The 19819-nt window shown below is 35.1% G+C and overlaps 1 protein-coding gene across 1 annotated transcript in view; it reads left to right on the top strand.

Annotated features, from left to right (window-relative positions):
* Window positions 1-19819, top strand: part of Trhde (thyrotropin releasing hormone degrading enzyme) — a 371444-nt gene that overhangs the window by 341708 nt on the left and 9917 nt on the right. The window contains exons 16-17 of the mRNA XM_028759101.1: window positions 15964-16131; window positions 16672-16812. Of these exons, the coding sequence (XP_028614934.1) occupies window positions 15964-16131; window positions 16672-16812 (309 nt within the window). The remainder of the gene's footprint in view (window positions 1-15963; window positions 16132-16671; window positions 16813-19819) is intronic.

Genomic DNA, 19819 nt, shown 5'->3' with positions numbered 1-19819 from the left:
TCTCTCTCTCTCTCTCTCTCTCTCTCTCTCTCTCTCTCTCTCTCTCTCTCTCTGTGCAGTAGATGTCTTTTTTGTGCCAGAATACTCTTCTGGCACTTCTTTTCTGCCCTTTCACCAGTTATGAATGTGTTAAGCACTGCCCACTATGTATACCATCCAAATAGGCTAATCTGATGAGGTTCAAGCTATGTACTAATTTATGTGTATAGAGATACAAAATTAGAGGGTAATTTTGTACTGTGTTTATTTAGAAAAATAATGTCCTGGGGTTATAGACTTCCCAACTATGGGTTCTTGGCCAGATTAATAGTAACACATAAGTGTGTCATCCTATAGATCAGGTCTTAAAGACGATCAGAATGTGGCTAGTTACCTGTTAATATTTATGCCAGTAGTGTAGTCATGAGAACATCTAATTTCTGTTGTAACTGTAATTCACAGTGTTCATATCTCAGTAAGACTGTGGCTGACTTTCTTCCACAGTTTCCTATATAGCATATTCTAATATTAAAGTTACATATCAGGGAGAAAGCTTCCAGACCTTCTTGATTTCTTCGTGGTTTTATGATCAAAGAATGTGATGTCTTCAGCAACAGGGTCTTGCCATCAAATATGGTGAGCAATCCAGACCAGTGAGAATGATTTGTTGTTCTGGGAATATTTAGGACACATCTAACCAACAACTTGAGGAATACACTGGCACTGGTCTTCAGAGTAGTCCTTCAGATTCTATGCCCTTCTTCCCTCTTCTCCAAGCTTCATTTCTAATGTAATGCCTCTTAGAAATCCATGAACTGTTCTATGATACTTTTCTGCAATGTTCATGCCTGTGTGTGTGTGTATTATACATATACTCATTTACTTACTAGCATACATACATTTTTTTTTAGATAATAAGAATACAAGGACTTGATATTCCCAATTTTTATGCCAAATATCACTATAATCAATGATCAAAATTTCATTATCTGATAACATGGCCATTCCATTGTGATATGTGAATAAACATATTTTAAGAGCCTAAAATCATATTTCACAAATATCCTCACCAATATTTAAAATTCTCTTTGCCATCGCTGTGCTATGAACTGTTGGAAGATAAAACGTAAGTGAGAATTATTTTCTCTCTAGGTGGTAGAAGTAATAGAATCACTTTTATAAAAAGAAAATGCAGTATTTTGGAACTTGGTTCATGTGATATAATTCACAGGTTCCCTTACTCTGTAGGTATGAATCTATCACTTTTGAAGAGTGATGAATTATTGTATAGAAGAAAGGGCTTTAATGAGAAATGAAAAAGATTATCTAAACCAGAAGCACACGTAACAGAGAGATGATCCAGAGCAGGGACTCAGAGACAACAACACTGAGTAGTTGGGGTTAACTGTGGTGTGAATGTGGGCCTTGAAACTTTGTGCTCACTGGGCTCTTAAATTAGCTTTACTTCTCTAACTGTGTTCATGAAACTCATTATTTTTCATGTCATAAATTTATTTCAGTAAAAAGCTGAAAATCTTTCCTACTTATAAAACCATATATAGATACATCTATAGATAGACACATTTGAAACAGCACATATTCTAAAACCTGACATCCCAAATTTATGCATATAGACATCCTCAGTAATATTATAAGGTTTGTCTTTATTCATTACCTTTTAAAAGGTGTAACTATTTGTGGTCTATTTTATATTATAAAATACACAGTTCATACAATAATTTTAAATTTTCTATAATATTTTCTTGCACTAAGTATTTTACTTAGAACACTAATTTTACTAACTAGCCAATACTATTTTATAATCAAGATCTATTTTTTTACTTCGTAATGATCTCTTTATTTTTATTCTTTAACCACAATATCAGAATATTAGAAAATATTGCTTCAGTTATTTCTAAGGGGTTAGTAAGAATGATAATTTATGTGTGGTGATATTCTCAGTGAATTATTTTCAATATCTTAAAACTGAATTGTATTTTAGTCATTCACACTTTCTTATGCTTGAAGTTGATCAATATCCTATCCTTATCTGCTCAGTCTTGTCTTCATTCCTTGTATATTATGGGGCACACATCATAAAGAGCTGTGTGCATGCCTCCCCTTCATTTAGCCTCTGTATGAAAATTGCACTTGAAACATAGCTCTTTGCCAAGCTATTGATTCAAGTGAAATAATGTTGATAATACATTGAGGAACACACAGGCTTCTTTGGAATGCATATTTCAAAAACTCTTTCCATTAACATTCCCCAGAGTGAGACATTAGTACATCTTATTTTTCCCCACTTGAGTTATATGATCAATGAAAAACAAAAGGATGATTTCTCTCCTTCCTTCCTTCATCTTTCTGGCCAGGAATTTGGTATCCCGGTAGCTAGTCATGCTGGGAAAGGTTGACTGCAAAATGGAAACGTATTGCATTAGAATTTGGGCATGATTGCAGACCCATTGCACATTCACTCCATTGCAGATCCAAGGCAGGATGTCACCAAAATCATGCTCTGTATCGATCTCTCACTGTCAAGTCTTCCATTTTCTAAAAGCTAAGAATCACAATTAATATTTTCATACTTTGTTCTGCCTTGTTACATCTCTGATAAAGGCCTGGTTCCCAAGTCTACATTTGAGTAATGGGAATATAAGTAATAGTTAGTATAATGTTTCATACTTATAAATATACCTATCTAAAAAGGAATAAATAAAACTATTACAGTTCTTGATTAAGATATAAAATATATTCCGAGTCTCTACCATGTCCTAGGCACTGCAGATCCAATGGTGAAGACGATAACACGGTACCGATCTTACCATACAATGGCAAACATCTTAATCACATGCCACATACATAATGTATGATTTTCACATAAAGACCACACGAATGGAAGGTGAAGAAGAAATAACCAGGGCCAGTTTTGGTGAGAGTGTCTGCACTGCAGATCTTTAGTTGACACCACATCCCCAGTAAAGATTTAGCTTAGTGAGTCTAAGGAGAAAAAGTTAACTGTAAACAATGATGTGCTTACAAAAAAGTTTTCTTCATCAGCATCCATTCTCAAGATTAGATTCTTGTATGTCTCTAGACGTTTAGCTGATTGAGCAGAATTAACTGACATAAGAACATTCTTTAAAAGTTTTGCAAGATTTTTTTTCTCCCCAGTTAATCTGCTTGTTTTGGTTTTATTTGCTGAGTGAACAAAAATTCTTATTTAACTAATTATGCATCTTCATCGGAGCTTAAGGGAACTGTGTTCTAAGATCAGGGTATATTATCAAACAAGTACTTTGTAGCAGCTACATTGGTAGAAGAAAAATAATGTACAGAATTCAGTAAAAATGCTGCCATGATTTCTTTTAGTCTGACAGTCTTGGCTAATGCCAATGATCACTACCAGATAGCACATTTATAGACACATAGAACTTCATAAAAGAGAAATTTGTAAGTCTCCTTTTCCATCTCTGGGATCACAGTGAAATGTCACCTTTCCTTCTAAATTGGGGAGTTAATAAATTTAGTAATTTATTAATAAATTAATAATTTCCTAAACATTTAGTCTGTCATGTGACATTTGAATGATTGATCTATTTGAACATCTGACTAATATGGTTGTATTTTTAATCTACATTAGAGGATAGTAGAGATATCAATAGGATTTATTGCTATTTTAAAGTTCATGTTTCAATTCATTTTCTTATAGTCACTTTTAAAAATTTAGTCTGAATGTGTGAATTTACTAGTTTTAATTTCTAACTTAAATATAGAATTAAGTATTCATATGTTTCCTTTTCTTAACATTTTGAGCTTTTTCTTGACATTTAACTTTTAAAAAAATACATTGCTAACCATGTATCAAGGCAGATACTCAATACCATTTCTTCAAGGTGTTTTAATTTTTACAGAACTATGTTTTCTGAAGGTGACTTGATTTAATTTATTTTTTTCTTTATACTGTAATTGGTTTTTCTCCATATCTGCCAATAGTAATTTTCTTATTTTGCTAGTATTGTTTGTTGACTATTATACTGATGTCAGGCACAATACTATTGAGTCCTCATGTCATTTATCAAAAATTTGCCTATTGATTAATTGCAGAATAGCATTATTTAGGCAGCCTGTTTATCACAGAACAAGTGTAAAATGAATATAAACTTGCACAGATAACTGAGACAGCTATCTGGATGGACCTTATCATAGAAGTTATCATTATTTACCTAGTAAAACCTGAATAGCCAGTGCAAATATGTGTAGTTTCCTAAACATCCTTACTCAAAGCAAGGAATTTTTACTTATAGCTACAAGGAACTTTATGATTACTAAGAATAGCTTTTCAGCAACACAGATCTTTTGAAGTTTTCCTCCTGTGAATATGGCCTATAGTTGATTGAAGATGTATGATTCACTCTATGTCAAGTGAAAAAAAAAAAAAGAAAACAATTCACATTAGCCTGTTAATACAGTACAACAGTTTAATATTACTCTTATGACTAAATTAGATATGAATATTTAAAATTGTCTAAGCATATCTTGAAATATGTCAAAATAAAAAGATTAATATCTTCTAGCTCCCTGGTAGTAATGGAAGAATTAAAAGCATGAACACATACTGCCATGGTTGATTGAAAAGTGACCTCTAAAGATGACTTTCTAAATTCTAAACCTTATTTGTAAATATAGTCTTATTAGTAATGTTGTCTTTTCTCAGATGATAGAGTTAAATGACTCAAGATAACATAATCCCGAATTAGAAAGATCCTCATCCAGTGAAGAGCGTTCGTATAAGACAGAATAGAAGGCACAAGACACAGGAGTTGAACTGTGTTAAAGCAGAGACAGAGACTGCAGTGACTTTATGCAGTGAAGTGAAATGGGCTTTGGTGCATCAGCAAAGCAGAAGAGAAACATGGGATAATTTTACCCTTAAAATGTCCCGAGAAACCCAACCATTTGGTTTCAGACTGCAACCAAGCTTATGTGAAAAGCTTCGTGTACCTTAAAATCCCTAGAAAACTAATGCACATATCTCAGTTTCTATTCTATGATTGAAACTTGCTATAAATTCAACGTAATATAGTGATCTATTTTTCTTTTTTGTAATCTTCATAGCAGATACTCTGAATCAAACTTTAGACATTACCTAATCTTTGTTAAAATTTTCTTGTTTCTCCACGTCTCTCACATAGGTCAAACAATTATGTAAAATTGCCAGCTATAATATTATGTTTCAAGTCTAGATTTTAAATATAACATTTGAAATGTAAACAAATAAAATAAGAATAAAAATAAAAAAGATGAGGATTTACATTTTTAAAAAAGTAAATACAGGAGCCCTCAAATAGTATGAATAGAATAATCCATATAAATTTTGATAAAATTATTTCAATGTCTCCACAGGCTTATTTTCAGAATCTTTCTATTGTAAATATTTAGACACAGTAAAAACTAAATAGCAAATATTGGTTAGTGTTATTTAACATTTAAATACACGTTTTTCCTCCCAAAATATGTATCATTGACATGCAGTATACTCACTGTTCGCTTATTGTTTCAAAATCATGAAAAGTTGTAACTTGTATAGGAAAGGGACATTAATGAATACTCATTTGAATTTCAAATATTTCAGTTACTCCACAAAACAATGAAATTGTATGTTTTCCTCCATTATAGCATTCCAAAGCAAACTGCACTTTTAAACATAATTTGTAGAATTTTATACATTTGCGCTGGTCTCCTTTTTAAAATAATACAAGTTGTTTGGTTTGTTAACTTTATATTCTTTCATTTGAACTTTATGACTATTTTAATGAGTGTATTTTATTGTATATGGTGACATAAACTATATGTCTTTGAATACATACATATATGAGATTTAACAGATTTGCAGATTTTCCAAATGAAAAGATAATGGGAAGGTTTAGTATATATATATATACATATATATACTAAATATATACATATGTACATATAACATATATGTAATTTCAGATTTAGTAGATAAGTCAGATTTAATATGTATAAGAATTATTTTCTAATTTCAAAAAGTACACCATTTTATTTTAGACTACATATATTAGTTAAAGTCTGAAAATTATACTGGGTAAAAACACATGCACACAATATGTGAACATTTATGTACACACTCACACATACACATACACACACACACACACACACACACACAGGTGAATAGTTGGTTTTGCTTTTCCAAACTAAGATCTATTTTGGAAAAAAGACATTTCAAGTAAGGAAAAGACATTAGTCATCCCTTTCTTGAGATAGCTTTGTTGTTATGCCAAGAAATTAACTTATGAGAGTCAGTTCATCCCAGGCTGGAGAATCCTCTGATTAACCTCATTGACACTGGCATGGATTAATAGTACAATGAGAAACTGCATTTGTACCGATCACCCCTCTTTATAGAAGCTGTACTTTGATAATAAATCTGCATCATTTTCAGCCTTTGTATAACTACAAAAGATGATGACTATTACTATAAATCATTTCTAGGTAACAAATGCCATTTGGTGAGGAGGAGCTGAATATATTGCTGAGGGTTTTCAAGATGCTCATGGTTTGAGCAGTAGTTCTTATGTACTTGCTATTGTATAGAAGTGGGCTACTTATCATTCATCTCTCATCTAAACAGTTAAGCTAGACTACTGATCCATAATTATTGTGATTCAGACAGCATCATTAATATTTTTGATATATGTATGCTTGGTATTATCGGAAACAGATTTATAGTGCCTTGGCCAGAACCGAGTGAAGAAGAGTCCACACACTCAGCTAGGATGGGCAGATGAGATAGGGATTAGTGGATGGATCACCGGCAGATGATGCTCAGGATACATTGTCTTGTTTTTAACCCAAGTCTCTATAACTAGGGCAATTTATCAGCCCGTTTACAATTTCTGCCACAATGGTGTACATCTTAGGTTTTAAATCACGCTGTGCTCTTACACTATTTATATAAGCAGCCTGATGGTCCCTGTTTGTGAGCCATCATAGAATTCTGACGTTTCCCACTTTTGCCACAGAGCTTTTTTTGACCTGCAATGGAAGAAAGTGATTCTGACTGCATGACAAGAAGGTCCTAAGGGCACTATATGTGACAGTTCTAACTTTGCTCTTAGCTCTCCAGGGGGTGAGCTTAAGTCCAGTGGAGGGGAAACAGAATCTGTAAATGCTCTAATTATTTGTCCTTTAGTATGTCACCTTTTCATTGGTCCTTCACATTCTTGTCTTTGACACTGATGAATACTTCTGCAGACAGTTGAGGCCACTACACAGTTTACCTTTTCTTTGATGCTTATGTGCACACATGTATGTGTGTGTGTTTGTGTGTGTGTGTGTGTGTGTGTGTGTGTGTGTGTGTGTGTTATTCTGCCAAGGATCTCTCTCTTCCTCCCTCTCCTTTTCCCTCTCGCTCCCCGTGCCCCATCTCTCCGTGTGGCTTACCCATCACACTTTATAAAATGGCCAGGTACTTAGCTTTCATCACCCTTCTCCCTAGTAGTACAAAAAGAGCCCTACATTATATATTGAACATAAACATTTAAGATAATTTCGTAGGCTTTATTTGAACTTAAAGTGAATGTCCTTTTCAAAGTAAAAATTTCCTTAATTTTTAAATCTTCTTAAAAGGAATGCAGTAATATTAAAACACGGTTACTCTGTGCAGAGTTAGCATCTTGCCACCAGCCATGGTTCATTTTCTTTTTATCTAGAACGAGCAGCCCGTACCACTTTCAGATGTGCAGAATTAAAATTCCAAGAAGTACTGAACATCAGCTCAGAATACATTCCCCTATCTTCTACACATATTTGCTCTTCTACACATATTTGCTCTTAACACCAATAGATTCTACACTGTTATTTTTCTAGATACAGGGGGCATTGCAGACTGTTTTTGAATGGGTTTGTCTTTTATCTGTGTCTTTCGTGTTCCTTTTGTTATACTTGGTCTTAGCTAGAAATAAGCATACCCTGAGCACAAGAGAGAGAACTTTCTAGGGCAGCATCTTCCTAAATATGATATGAAAGTGCTTCCCTAATGGACTTGCTGCCTAATACCCTTTACACTATCACTGTCTGCACATTTCATGCAGGATTTTGTCTCTCTACTGGGGCCATTATAGAAATACTTACATCCAGCACTCCTCTTGGATGTCAGAGCAATTATACAGGTTCCCAGGGACATCCTAATTGATTTACAAATGCCAGAAATTTAGCTCTCTCTTTATAAAAATGTGTTTTATGGGGACTGCCTTAAACTTAGAATTTTTAAAAAATAAATTATTCCATTTTGTTTTGTTTAAAATTATATGTGCCTGCTTTATAAATCCCATTCATCACTTAGAAAAGATAGGGATATTGGTTTTACTTTCTTCTAAAACTTGAGGATAGGGTTATAGCTACATTGGTGAAATGCTTACAGTGCAAGCCCAAGAACCTGGGTTGGATCCTCAGCACTCGGATATGAAGACAGACTGACTATGTAGGTCAGTTCTTGTTGTCTAGTGTTAGCAACATGGATGAAGGAGATCCCAGACAGCCTAACCAGTACCAGGTCTCCAAAAGGAACAGTGAGGAAGGGTTGTCCTTTGATCTACAATGTACATGTAAGCTCTCTCTCTCTCTCTCTCTCTCTCTCTCTCTCTCTCTCTCTCTCTCACACACACACACACACACACACACACCACAAACTACAACCATTGATATTAGAAGTACAAGAGTACCGCACCGTACACACTACAGAGGTAAAGGCTGTGTATACCTGGGGCAGTGTGCCAAGCGTTGGGTGAAGATATTCCCACTTCTCCATTGCAACAGCCCTATCAGGAATTATTACCCCATTTGTCAGATGAATGAACTGACACCTAGGTACAAAGTCACAAATTCCTTCTAAATACCTTTGAAGTTGTATTCAAGGAGGTGTTCTTGGAGGCAGGCAGGAGGCTGAAGAATTGGGACAGAGAGGAAGGGAGGCAACAGACCCTGGATAAGGTCAACCTGTATAAAAGCAGGTTGGTTTTTTTTTTTTTCCCAGCTTGGTGCTTTAACTTCATGAACTAGTGGTCTTAGAGGACAAAAGAGAACAAACACTTTTTAAAGCACACAATTTAGTGCACTGGCAACGAGGCCTCAACCAAAGCTATTCATTTTTAGAGTAGATACCCAGTCTTTCAAATGAGTGAATTCTATGTTCATTAATTAAAATTAATTAAATGTTGGGGCCCACTCCTTATTGATGGTGTGTGAAGCTCCGCTGAGAGGCAGTGCTGGTCTCAGAGAGGCCCCTGTGAGCAATATTTCTCGTTGTCTTTGAAAATAATTAAACCCACATTTCAATGTTAATACGATCACTAATGAAAAGACTCTTGTACTAACAGAGCAAGAAGAGACTTTAGAACCCTTGGACTTTAGCCCTGTCCAATTAGGGTGAAAAACGAAGCCCAAAACATTGACCTTGACTCACCCCAACTAGAAACAAACTCCTGGCCAAATTAGTTCTAGGGAAGCCACTTGAAAACAGATGAATATTTTTTATTAATTATAAAATATATTTTTAACGTAGTGGTATTTTTTTTCATTCAATCAATGTAATTTTTTCCTTTGGAAGATGTTTCAAGTTTTAACATTATATCATTAGTATCATGCCTGAATATTCAATAGAAGTTTTAATGTATGTGTTTTACTCTAATAATAACAAGCTTGTCCTTGCAAATGTAATTAAATGTTTGATGATTTCCCACATAAGAGCAAAACTATTTAATTACTAAACTTGAAGTCATAATTTAGCAACAAGACTGCTACCTATGATACTTGGACCTTGAAGAACATTTTAATATTCTTCTCTTTATCCCTTTAGTCATTCCCCCATGAATAGACATATTATATTAGTTAATTAAGTTATATTAAATGTATTCTGACAATAGCATACATGTACATAACACATTCTGATTAATCTCATCTCACACATCTTCCCATCCCCACTCATATAACACACCTTCCTCCTCCAAGGCCTTTCCCTTGCTCACCAGTTCTGTATTTTTGCTCTATTTCAAGACTACTGAATTGATCCAGGGCAGCCTGTGTGAGAAGCTCTGTAACACTGAGGTCTTGGGGGCTCACCAAGAGAACACTATTAAAACAGTAACTTTTACTCACCCTGTATCAATCAGGTCAATAGTTTGTCAAAGAGAGGAAGGCCCTTACAAAGCTTTCTGAATATGATCTTTGGCAATTTTTCTTATTTATTTGTTTGGAAGTCTTAATTCTAATCAGTTAATTAAATAATCAAGTTACTGTGACTTAATCTCTCATCTGAGTATCTTTATGAACCGATTCTTTGTGTTCCCCACAAAGCTTCTATTGGAAATTCTTAACTTCGAAAATGACTGTGTTCGGAGGTGTGGCCTTTGAGAATTAACTGGATCACAAAGCAGAGACCTTAGAGTGTAACCTTATTTAGGAAGGAGCTCAGAGAGCTTTCCAGCCCTATTCTGCCAGAACAAGATAAAGGAGAAGTCGGCCTTCCCTGTCCTTGAGAAAGGATCTCACCTGAAATCGACATTGTTAACTGTGCTGAAGACAAACTTCAGTCTTCAGAATTAACTCTCCTTGTAACAAGCCATCTGGTCTGTAGTACTTTGTTATAGCGGGTGCAACATGCTAACACTACCATTTTTATTTTTTTACTCAAAACAAAACACCTGGGTGAAATGCCTTTTTCTTTCTCTTATTTAAGTTTTAACATCTACTTCCAAAGCCTTTCATCTTCAAGCCCTTGCCTTTAGCAGGATAAAAAGTTAAAGATATCACTGAAATGTGAAAATAAATGGCCCCGTAATGATATACTGAATATCCATGCATTCAAAAACTTTTATTATGCAAATTAACTCTGTCATAATCCCACTTAAAATGAGAATGGAATGAAAATCATAGTACAACTTACCCTAATTAGGCAATACTTTCTGCAAGGTTACTACTCTAAAGAAGATAAAAGCATTTTGTTTTAGGTAAGCATTACTCCATTCATCTTCCATGCAGGTTACCAGGCATGGTTCGCTCAATGTCAGTGCTTGTATACAATACCTAAAGTCAAACACAGCTTTCCTTCCAGCGGATGAAACCCTATTAAAAGATTTACTTCCGAGGCAGCAGTTAAAACGAAATGACCATGGGGACATTCACATCTTCATAAACAATTTTCATGTTCACTACGAAGGGGCCCTTGATCCCTGTAATCCTGATATCCAGTGTCTCATAGGGCTCATTTGTACCATTCATAACTATGGGTTCTGTGGGTTTCTTAGCTAATGCTTTACAAACAAATGAGCTTTTTCATTTATTCCTAATGACTTTGGTTTATACAAAGAGATCTTAAACTGTCCCCAGAGCAATCATTTTGTGAAAATGTTATTAGAACATCTTTACAAATTTAGAAACAAAGGAGGGGGGGTTCATTAACCATGGAAGTCATTGGGAATTGAGGGCCCCTGGCATATCCAGTTCTTACCAATCTTGTTTTATTTTCAGTAATGAGTAAAAATGATCTTGTGAACTATACATTGATTCTTTGTCTGATGAAGGGCTATGGAATCGAGGAACTGATGAGGTGGAAGAGTTGCTAGGAAAATCAGCATTCTTGGACTAATCAGGCCTGCCTTCATTCTTGGAGGAGATGCGTGCAATGATATCTCCTGGTATCTGCTAATTGAGCCAATCCTTTCCTGAGACTTGGGCATTTGTTCCCAAGACTGAAGATAATTTTTCATGCTTTAGATGATCTATTCAAACGTATGTGTTTCATATTCTTCCTCATCAAGTTTGATGCGTGTACTGTGTACACAGGGACAGACAGCTTGCAACTGAACTGAAAGTAGACAGGCAGTATTTTGCAAATCATATCCATATTATGCTGCATTTATCTTGATTTACAGCTGCAGATTTCTATGTAGAATTTTCTCCCATTCTATGTAGCTTTCCTTTCAAAGGGCTGCCTAGGACCCTCAAGTTATAGTTCTTCAGCATAGTGACCATTGTATCTAAACTTTTAAACCTGGATTTGTTTTTGAGGTTTCTTTTCATTGTTCTGTGGATGGCAATTTTGCTATAGGGCAGATCCTTAGATCACTGCTAATTATGTCTTTTTCAGACACTTAAAGGCTGTGTTGACTGTGTATCATGACAATGCTAGTAAGCATAATGGTTTTGTTGTTTTTGTTTTTTTTTTAGAAACCCAGGCTTGCTAACACCCAGTATTTCTGAAAAGATGACATTCTAAACAAAGCTTAAAATGTAACATTGAAATGGATGTTAGAGGCAACATCCATGTGCAGATAAACTCTCAGAGGGTTACATGTTGATCATGCTGGCATGAAAATCTCTCAGCAGTTAATTAGGCTCAGGAACACATGATGGTGCACTTTTAAAAGATGTGCTGTTCTTGGGGTGATCTGCTTCACTAGTCTTGGAGTTCTGACTGATCTGACCAAGATTAGCCACCTGAGAAGTCAGAGACAGCTTTGTACTAGAAGGTACAGAAGATACATCCTAATGTTCAGTACATACCAGAGAGGATGAGGATTCCAACTGTTAAGTTCTTTTTGGGAGAAACATTAACCTGTCTACATAATGCCCCAGTCTTGCCAGATCTGCCTCCTAAGAGAGTATCTGGCTTTCTAGATATGGACTTCTAATGCATCTAGTGTGATTAAGACACCTAGTGGAGAATTGAGACAATGGGTTAGACACTTAGACGTCAGAGTTGCTCTCCTAGTTCAGCAGAGAGTAAGCAGACAAAAGCCACAGCTGTCTGAGAAGGAACTAGTTGGTAGAGGCCTTCCAGAATCCAGTTAGGCTGGTTTGTAGTCGTCTTCTCTTGTACGATGTTCATTTCTTGGAGAAATAGAACGATGTGCAGATCCACACAGAAAACAAAGGCAGAAAATGAAGAAACAAGAAGACACATCTAGAAATCCTTCCTAATGAAATTGACTGTTTACTTGTTAATGCAAAATTGCTGTTGTTAGTATGTTCGCTCAAGCTAAGAGAAAATAAAAGAAAAAGGTAAGAATTTCAACAAAGATTAAAAGGGTTAAAAGTACCAGCAGGGCATGGAAATGAACAGCTGAACTAAAATCCACTTGTGATTTCACCAGCAGATAGAAGCAAGCATAAGTGTCAGCAAATCAAAGACATATCACTAGAAATAATTATCATAGAGGAGAAACCTTACAGTAATGGGAAAAAGTGAAGAAAGTTTAAGTGACTTTCAGAATGCTATCAAGAAGACTAACATGAACACTGTACAAGTGTATGAGACAAAGGCAGAGGGAAATGACCAGAAAGCTGTCTGAAAGACACATTTATGTCCAAGAAGTCTAAGAATACAAGATACAAAGATTCCCAAGAGATTTACACAAAGATACATTGTAATCATTGGTGTCACTCATCTCTGAGATGACAGGGCAGAGGAGACATACATATAAAAAGTTTATAAGTAACAATGTTTCTTTTTTATAATAGAAAATAGCCTTTATCAGCCCAGAGTCCCTTCTTTTATAAAAAGTAGTTGATGACACAGATATGAGGCAGACAAAATTAATAATTCAGACCCAGATTACAAAAAGAATAGCTCAGAACATGGCGTTCCACAAAATACTATTTTTGGCCTCTGATGCTTCTTTAGAAAGTCTGTAAGATGTTGTCATGACCGAACCGTGTGTTCATTTGTGAAGCTTAACGCATGTAATTTCCTCTAGATAATAAATGAAAGAGCCTTTACAAATGGTTGTAGTATTCATAGAATTTCTAGGGAATATAGTTTAAGGCATATGCTTATTTTTACCTCTATTTTTTTGTACTTTTATACACAGAATTCTTAATATGGATGCTGGTTGTGCAGCCATGGAAATCTTAAGACATTGGGCTGTGTTCTCACCTTCTCTTTGATCTGTCAATAGCTTAAGTGATTTCTCTTGGAAAGTAAACTATAGTAATGTATCTGACATTGTTTGATGAGTTTGTGATTTCAGCAGAAATGCTAGACTTTTTCGGATTTGCTTGCAAAGTTCTCTGTCAAAATGTTGACCATAGTCATACAGGAATGCAGTGTTGGCTTCTCTATTTCATAGTAGTTCTAGGAGAAAACCCAGCCTTTTTAAATAAATGCCAATTTATTGACAATATCTGGGTGATCTTAGACTATGGCTATCAAGAATGAGTCTTTTCTTTTAAATATACTAACACTAATCTCATTAGTAAATTTAAGTATGCAGTATGGCAAGCTGATCATAAACAGAGCTGGAAGATATCTGCGCCACCAACTCTTAACAAGGGAAGACTGTGGTTGATCATTTCTATGTGGGATGCAGGATGAGGAAAAGACGAAGAGAAGATGAGATGAGAGTTCAATGACTTAGGGCTTCCATAGTTACATAACCAGCATCCATACTAAGATATGTGTAAAAGTACAAAAAAAAATAGAGAAAAGAATACCATGACACATAGATGTTAAACTGTGTTCCCTTCACAGAGAGCTGGGGAGCTCTCTGATGTTGTGGGACTGTACTTCTATCCTCCTCCTTCAACCCCTCCTCTGCCTTTTAACAGATGAACCAATGTTATCCTGCTAACACTGCTGAGGGAAATGGTTTGCTCTTCTGCCAGCAGTCCTTCTTAGCCACTGAAAATGAGTCTGTTCCTCTCAGAGTTTGCTTCTGCTTTCCTATAATAGTGTTTTACAATAAAAGTTCTGGATCTTTAAAAGAAAAAAAAAACATTGTTCCTTCAGGCGACTTAGAGAAGACAATCTGTATAGTCACATTCAAATTATTAATGGGAAATGTAACTAATAGACTAATGAATATTGTAAAAGAGAAATATATTCTTTTCAACTTTAAAAAGTCTTTTGAATAGTTCTCAAGACAAATATTTTAAAGAGCCCGGAAATGTGATACACTGTGGAATACCACTGTGCGAAAGTTGACTTACAAATTTATAATTTATGAGTTGCCAAGCTTGGCTAAATTCATGCTAATTTTTCTCACTCTAAATTTTATTTCAGAGTCATATTAATAGTTTGCTATTCTTTTTTAATACTGTATAAACATAAAGGAAAAGGTCTTTGTTAGTAGTGTCTTATTGCTTGTCATTAAATTTATGATCCTCTGTACTTTAACGTTGGAAGAAATTACTTCTAGATAATAACACAATCAAAAATTAAGGGTGGTCAGTTAGCTCAGTTGGTTAAAGTATGGAAATAATAGCACCAAGATTTAACCCATTCTACTGGCCCCATGAAAGTTTCTTTGGGCTGGATAGATGGTTAAAATAATTAAATGTGCTTACTGTTCTTATAGAAGACTTGACTCTGATTCCATCTGAGGAAACCTGCTCAGGTTACACAACCTGTAATTCCAGTTCCAGGGGATCTGATGCCCTCTTCTGATCTCTCCAGGCTCTTGCACAAACTGGATACAGTTACTTATATTCAGGCCTTTACACATCCATATTACTTTTCTTAATAAAAATTTTAAAAAGAATTTAGAATAAAATGGTTCTGTTTTATTCAAATAAACTTGCCATCCTCTACCTTTGTTTTCATTTCCTGAGTGCACAAATTATGAAAGCAAACTTTCAGATAGGGTTAGATTAATATTACTGAAAATATAAAGAATTTCATTTTTGTTTCTCTAACGATGTTTTTAGCTTGTTTAATGATAATTTCATGAATATAAACAAAAGCTGAACTCAAAACCTTTTGGAATGAAAGACATTATTTTATATTCTAGTCACAAATATGTATGAGTATTATTGCAATACAATAATATATTCATTTAGGAGAAATACAATTGACAAATCATCTTATTAATAGCTGGCTCTAGGAAAGCAAAGTAGTTCTTTATTTTCAAACCATAAAGCTTTTGATTAATAGAAAACCACCGTGGGTTGCTTCTCTAGAATACCACTAAATGTTAGAGACATCGTCTACTGCACAGGAGTCTCACTGCTGGACGAGGATGTCTGGGAGTTCATCTGGATGAAATTCCACTCCACCACAGCAGTTTCCGAGAAAAAGATATTGCTCGAGGCTCTAACTTGCAGCGATGACAGGAATTTATTAAGTAGGTGAGTCCATTAAATTATCCAAGTTATTTTTGTAATGAACTTATCATCTACAGTCAAACTGCTCCAGAGTTATTTTGTTTCCTCAAATATACGGTCTTGTGAAATTGGTTACTATAAAACAAATCTTTCTAAAGATAAGGAACCCTACCTACACAGTGTCAGGACTAAAACAACTTGACTTGAAAGATAACATTGTTTATGACTAATTATTTTATTAAGTTTTATATGGGCTTAAGAAAATATTTCATTGTTAGAGCAAACATTTAGCATGAAGAATTTGAGAGCATAGTTGTGTCGACAAGTAAGATTTGTGATTTTTTTTCCCATCTCATAGATATTCTTGGAGTTTAATTAATGTATTTCATGAAAAATGCTATGAATTTTATCTCCATTTTCTAAACAGAAATTATTCTGTAATTGTTCACTGGGCAAGATTTAATTCAAGTATTTTTGAAGAAGAACACTAAATTGTGACTGTTTTTTAAAAAAACAATTAAGATTATAAAAATGTTTTATTTCCCCACACTTTTATCCTTACAGGCTTCTAAATCTGTCTCTGAATTCTGAGGTAGTGTTGGATCAAGATGCAATTGACGTAATAATCCACGTAGCCAGAAATCCACATGGCCGAGACCTTGCCTGGAAGTTTTTCAGAGACAAATGGAAAATACTAAATACCAGGTAGAAATGATAACCTCTTCATGCCCGGATGAAGGGATGAAAGCCAACGTTTGAGCGACAGAGAAAGGAGCATTTTTTTTTCAGGGCTATGAACCCAATGAAAATTTTAGACTTTAAAATATTTAGCAAAGATGGCTGTTGCCGTTCCTTGAAATTCACAACTTTTAACAGTTCTCTCTCATCCCTCGTGTAATAAAGATTGATAACTTTATTTAATGGGAATGCATAGATAGAGTGAGACATGTTCAACCAGGCAACTTTGCTTGGAAATTCACCCAACTGCATAAAGTCAAAGTCCTTCCATTAAACTTATATATTCTGTATGTATTGTTTAAAAAATCCACAAGTCACGTATCAATGCTATTCCAACAAGAAACTTTACTCCTGCTGAATTATTCTAAATTCTCCTTAAACGTGAATATCATCAAACACCTAAATAAGATAGTGACACAGAGAAGACACATTTATCACGTAAATCATTGTATTATTCCAGCTGCAGTGGAATTAATTCCCAGGATATCTTGCTTTGTGGTGAGAATTCTTCTGCTTCAATTTTAGAAAATATTTCATTAAACATTGAAATATATTATAATAAATGCTAATTTATGGCTCTGATAATCTCTGTGGTATTTTAAATTAAATCTATTATGGAGCATGTAAATGCTGCATGTTACTCTTCAACATAAATTTTCCCTGATAGTAAGCAGACCTAACATTCGGTCTCTTAAAAGCAGATATAAAAACTCTTGTGAGTTTTTTCACTCCTTCATCAGTTATCCTTAAGTTCATTAGAATGAACTTGTCACAGTTACCATCATTTCTATTTCTATTTACTTTATTGTCCGAAACCACGGATGTAGTTATAAGGTGTGTTGACATTTTCGTGTTTTTAAGTTCATATCTTAGAATGATAGCAAACTCAGAAGATGAGAGCAGTTGTGTTTATAATGAGTCACGTAACCAGCGGTAAGGTGAAACTAATATATATGAGTATATCAGTTTAAAGGATTTCAAATCACAGACCAGCCATTTCTTTAGTTTTATCGACTGGATCTCAATGAAACCCATGTGTGCACGTACATCATTTATTTCCTCTTACCCTCAGCATGCTTCTTTTGTCTCTGACAACCTATGGCCACCATTCAAAGGAAAGAGACTGAGATTTTGGTGTACAAATACATGTATGTGTATTTTCACCAGGAAGAGTGCTACTATCAGCTCCTATTTTCCTATCAGTTCTTGATGTTAGGGATCATGGGAAGAGCTGTCTGGGACACTATATTCTCACTTTCAGGTTCCTTCTGGTTTTAGTTATCATGTGTTCTCATGGCTTCTGTTGCTCTCAGAAGAATTTCTCTAACCCACACTTTTCATCGGATATCACCATGTAGTAGAACAGTCATTACCCCTGGTGTCTCCTATTGGCGTACACCTAAAAACTAAACCTATATATGTGTATATTCTTTTACTTGTCTTTTGTTCCTTAGTAAGAAATTCTTTCCTCAGATAACTATGCACCAATTGCTCAAGCCACACAACTGAAAGTCTATAAATACCTCTTCTTTCCCTTCACGGTATATAATAATAGATCCTCTCAATTGTCTTAAATGTTTCTTGAAGGCTCCCTTACTATTGCTAGTACCACTTCTTCTTTTTTTTTGAATTTAGAAATTTGCATGTTTATTTATTTATTTTTTTATAATTTATTTTTTCTCAAATCATAATTCATTCACACAGGGGTTATAAACACAGAAAGACAGGATGTGAGGAAGGGAATGACAATGGAGTGTGGGTGTTCAGGGGGAATACAGATATCTTCAGAACCAGGTATCAGTTGGGTGAAGGTTCAGGGGACAAGTCACTATGACTCTGTCTATGACTTGCTTTTCCTTATCTAAGTTGGTATTGTCTGCCAAGGCTACCTATTTACAAGGTCTATGACTACTCAGGCTTGTAAATTTCCACAAAAGCTGCCTGTTTACATTAGCTTATAGCCATCTGTTTCAATGTTTTTCCACTGAGACCCAAGACTTGGTGTTAGTATACATGTATGACAGGCCTATTGCTAATTTTAGGCCTATGGTTGATTTTAGGCCTTCAGTGTGTAAGCAGGGCTGCCCCTGACATCTCCTCCCTTCTCTAAGTTTAGAAGGGTTGTGGCAATTCTAAACTTGCGAAGACGGGGATAGAGGCCTGACTAGTACCACTTCTTTAGCACGTTTGTTTTTCTCTTTTTTTTTCTTCAGTAGTCTTATAGCAGTCTCTGATCTTTCTGCCTCTGTACACAGACTAACTGCTATGTAGATGCATGTGTCTTTTCATTAGCATCAGAACCTTCTCAGAAGCATTGATAACTCTCCTCTATAAAATTTCCCATGACTCTGTGCCACACTGAACACAAAAGCTTCATGATATATATTTTGTTTACCTCTTAGCAATTTTCATCTGGTTCAGCCTCACAGTATATATGTCCTCTGATGCAAATTAATTAAAGGGCTCTTCCCTTACCATGTGGTTTCATGCTTCCTTGCCTTTGTTTATGTCAGATTTCTGCCTGGCGTTTCTTTCTCAGGACAACCCTGTACTCAGTTTAGATGCATCCCCTAAAGTACAGAGCTGTTGACCTTCTCAATTCTATGTATCATTTCACCAATACTACATCTAGTTATATTACATGGGAATTATCTCTTGACATGGCTGTATAAAATCAAAGGTAGAGATTATGCCTTACTCTTCCTTGCCTGACAGTGTAAACGAAAACAATTGGACCTCTGAGAGAAGGAAGTGTTTTTGTGTTTTTGTGTTTGTTTTTGTCTAACCTGGAGAGTCACTTTTCTGAGCACAATTTATTTCCTTGTATTATCATTGAAGTGATTGGTTGCTTATCTCTTTGAGACAGTACCACCACGTAATCATAGCCCTTCCTCCACTCACTCACTCTATCTCAGAGTGGACCAGTCTATGCTCACGCTTGCTGCACTCCCCTTGTCTCTGTCTCCTGAAGGCT

Source organism: Grammomys surdaster, unplaced genomic scaffold, assembly GCF_004785775.1.
Source record: "Grammomys surdaster isolate TR1022 unplaced genomic scaffold, NIH_TR_1.0 126271, whole genome shotgun sequence".
Classification (NCBI taxonomy): Eukaryota; Metazoa; Chordata; class Mammalia; order Rodentia; family Muridae; genus Grammomys; species Grammomys surdaster.
Note: the sequence above shows the minus strand (reverse complement) of the source record. Positions and strands in the feature narration are given on the sequence as shown.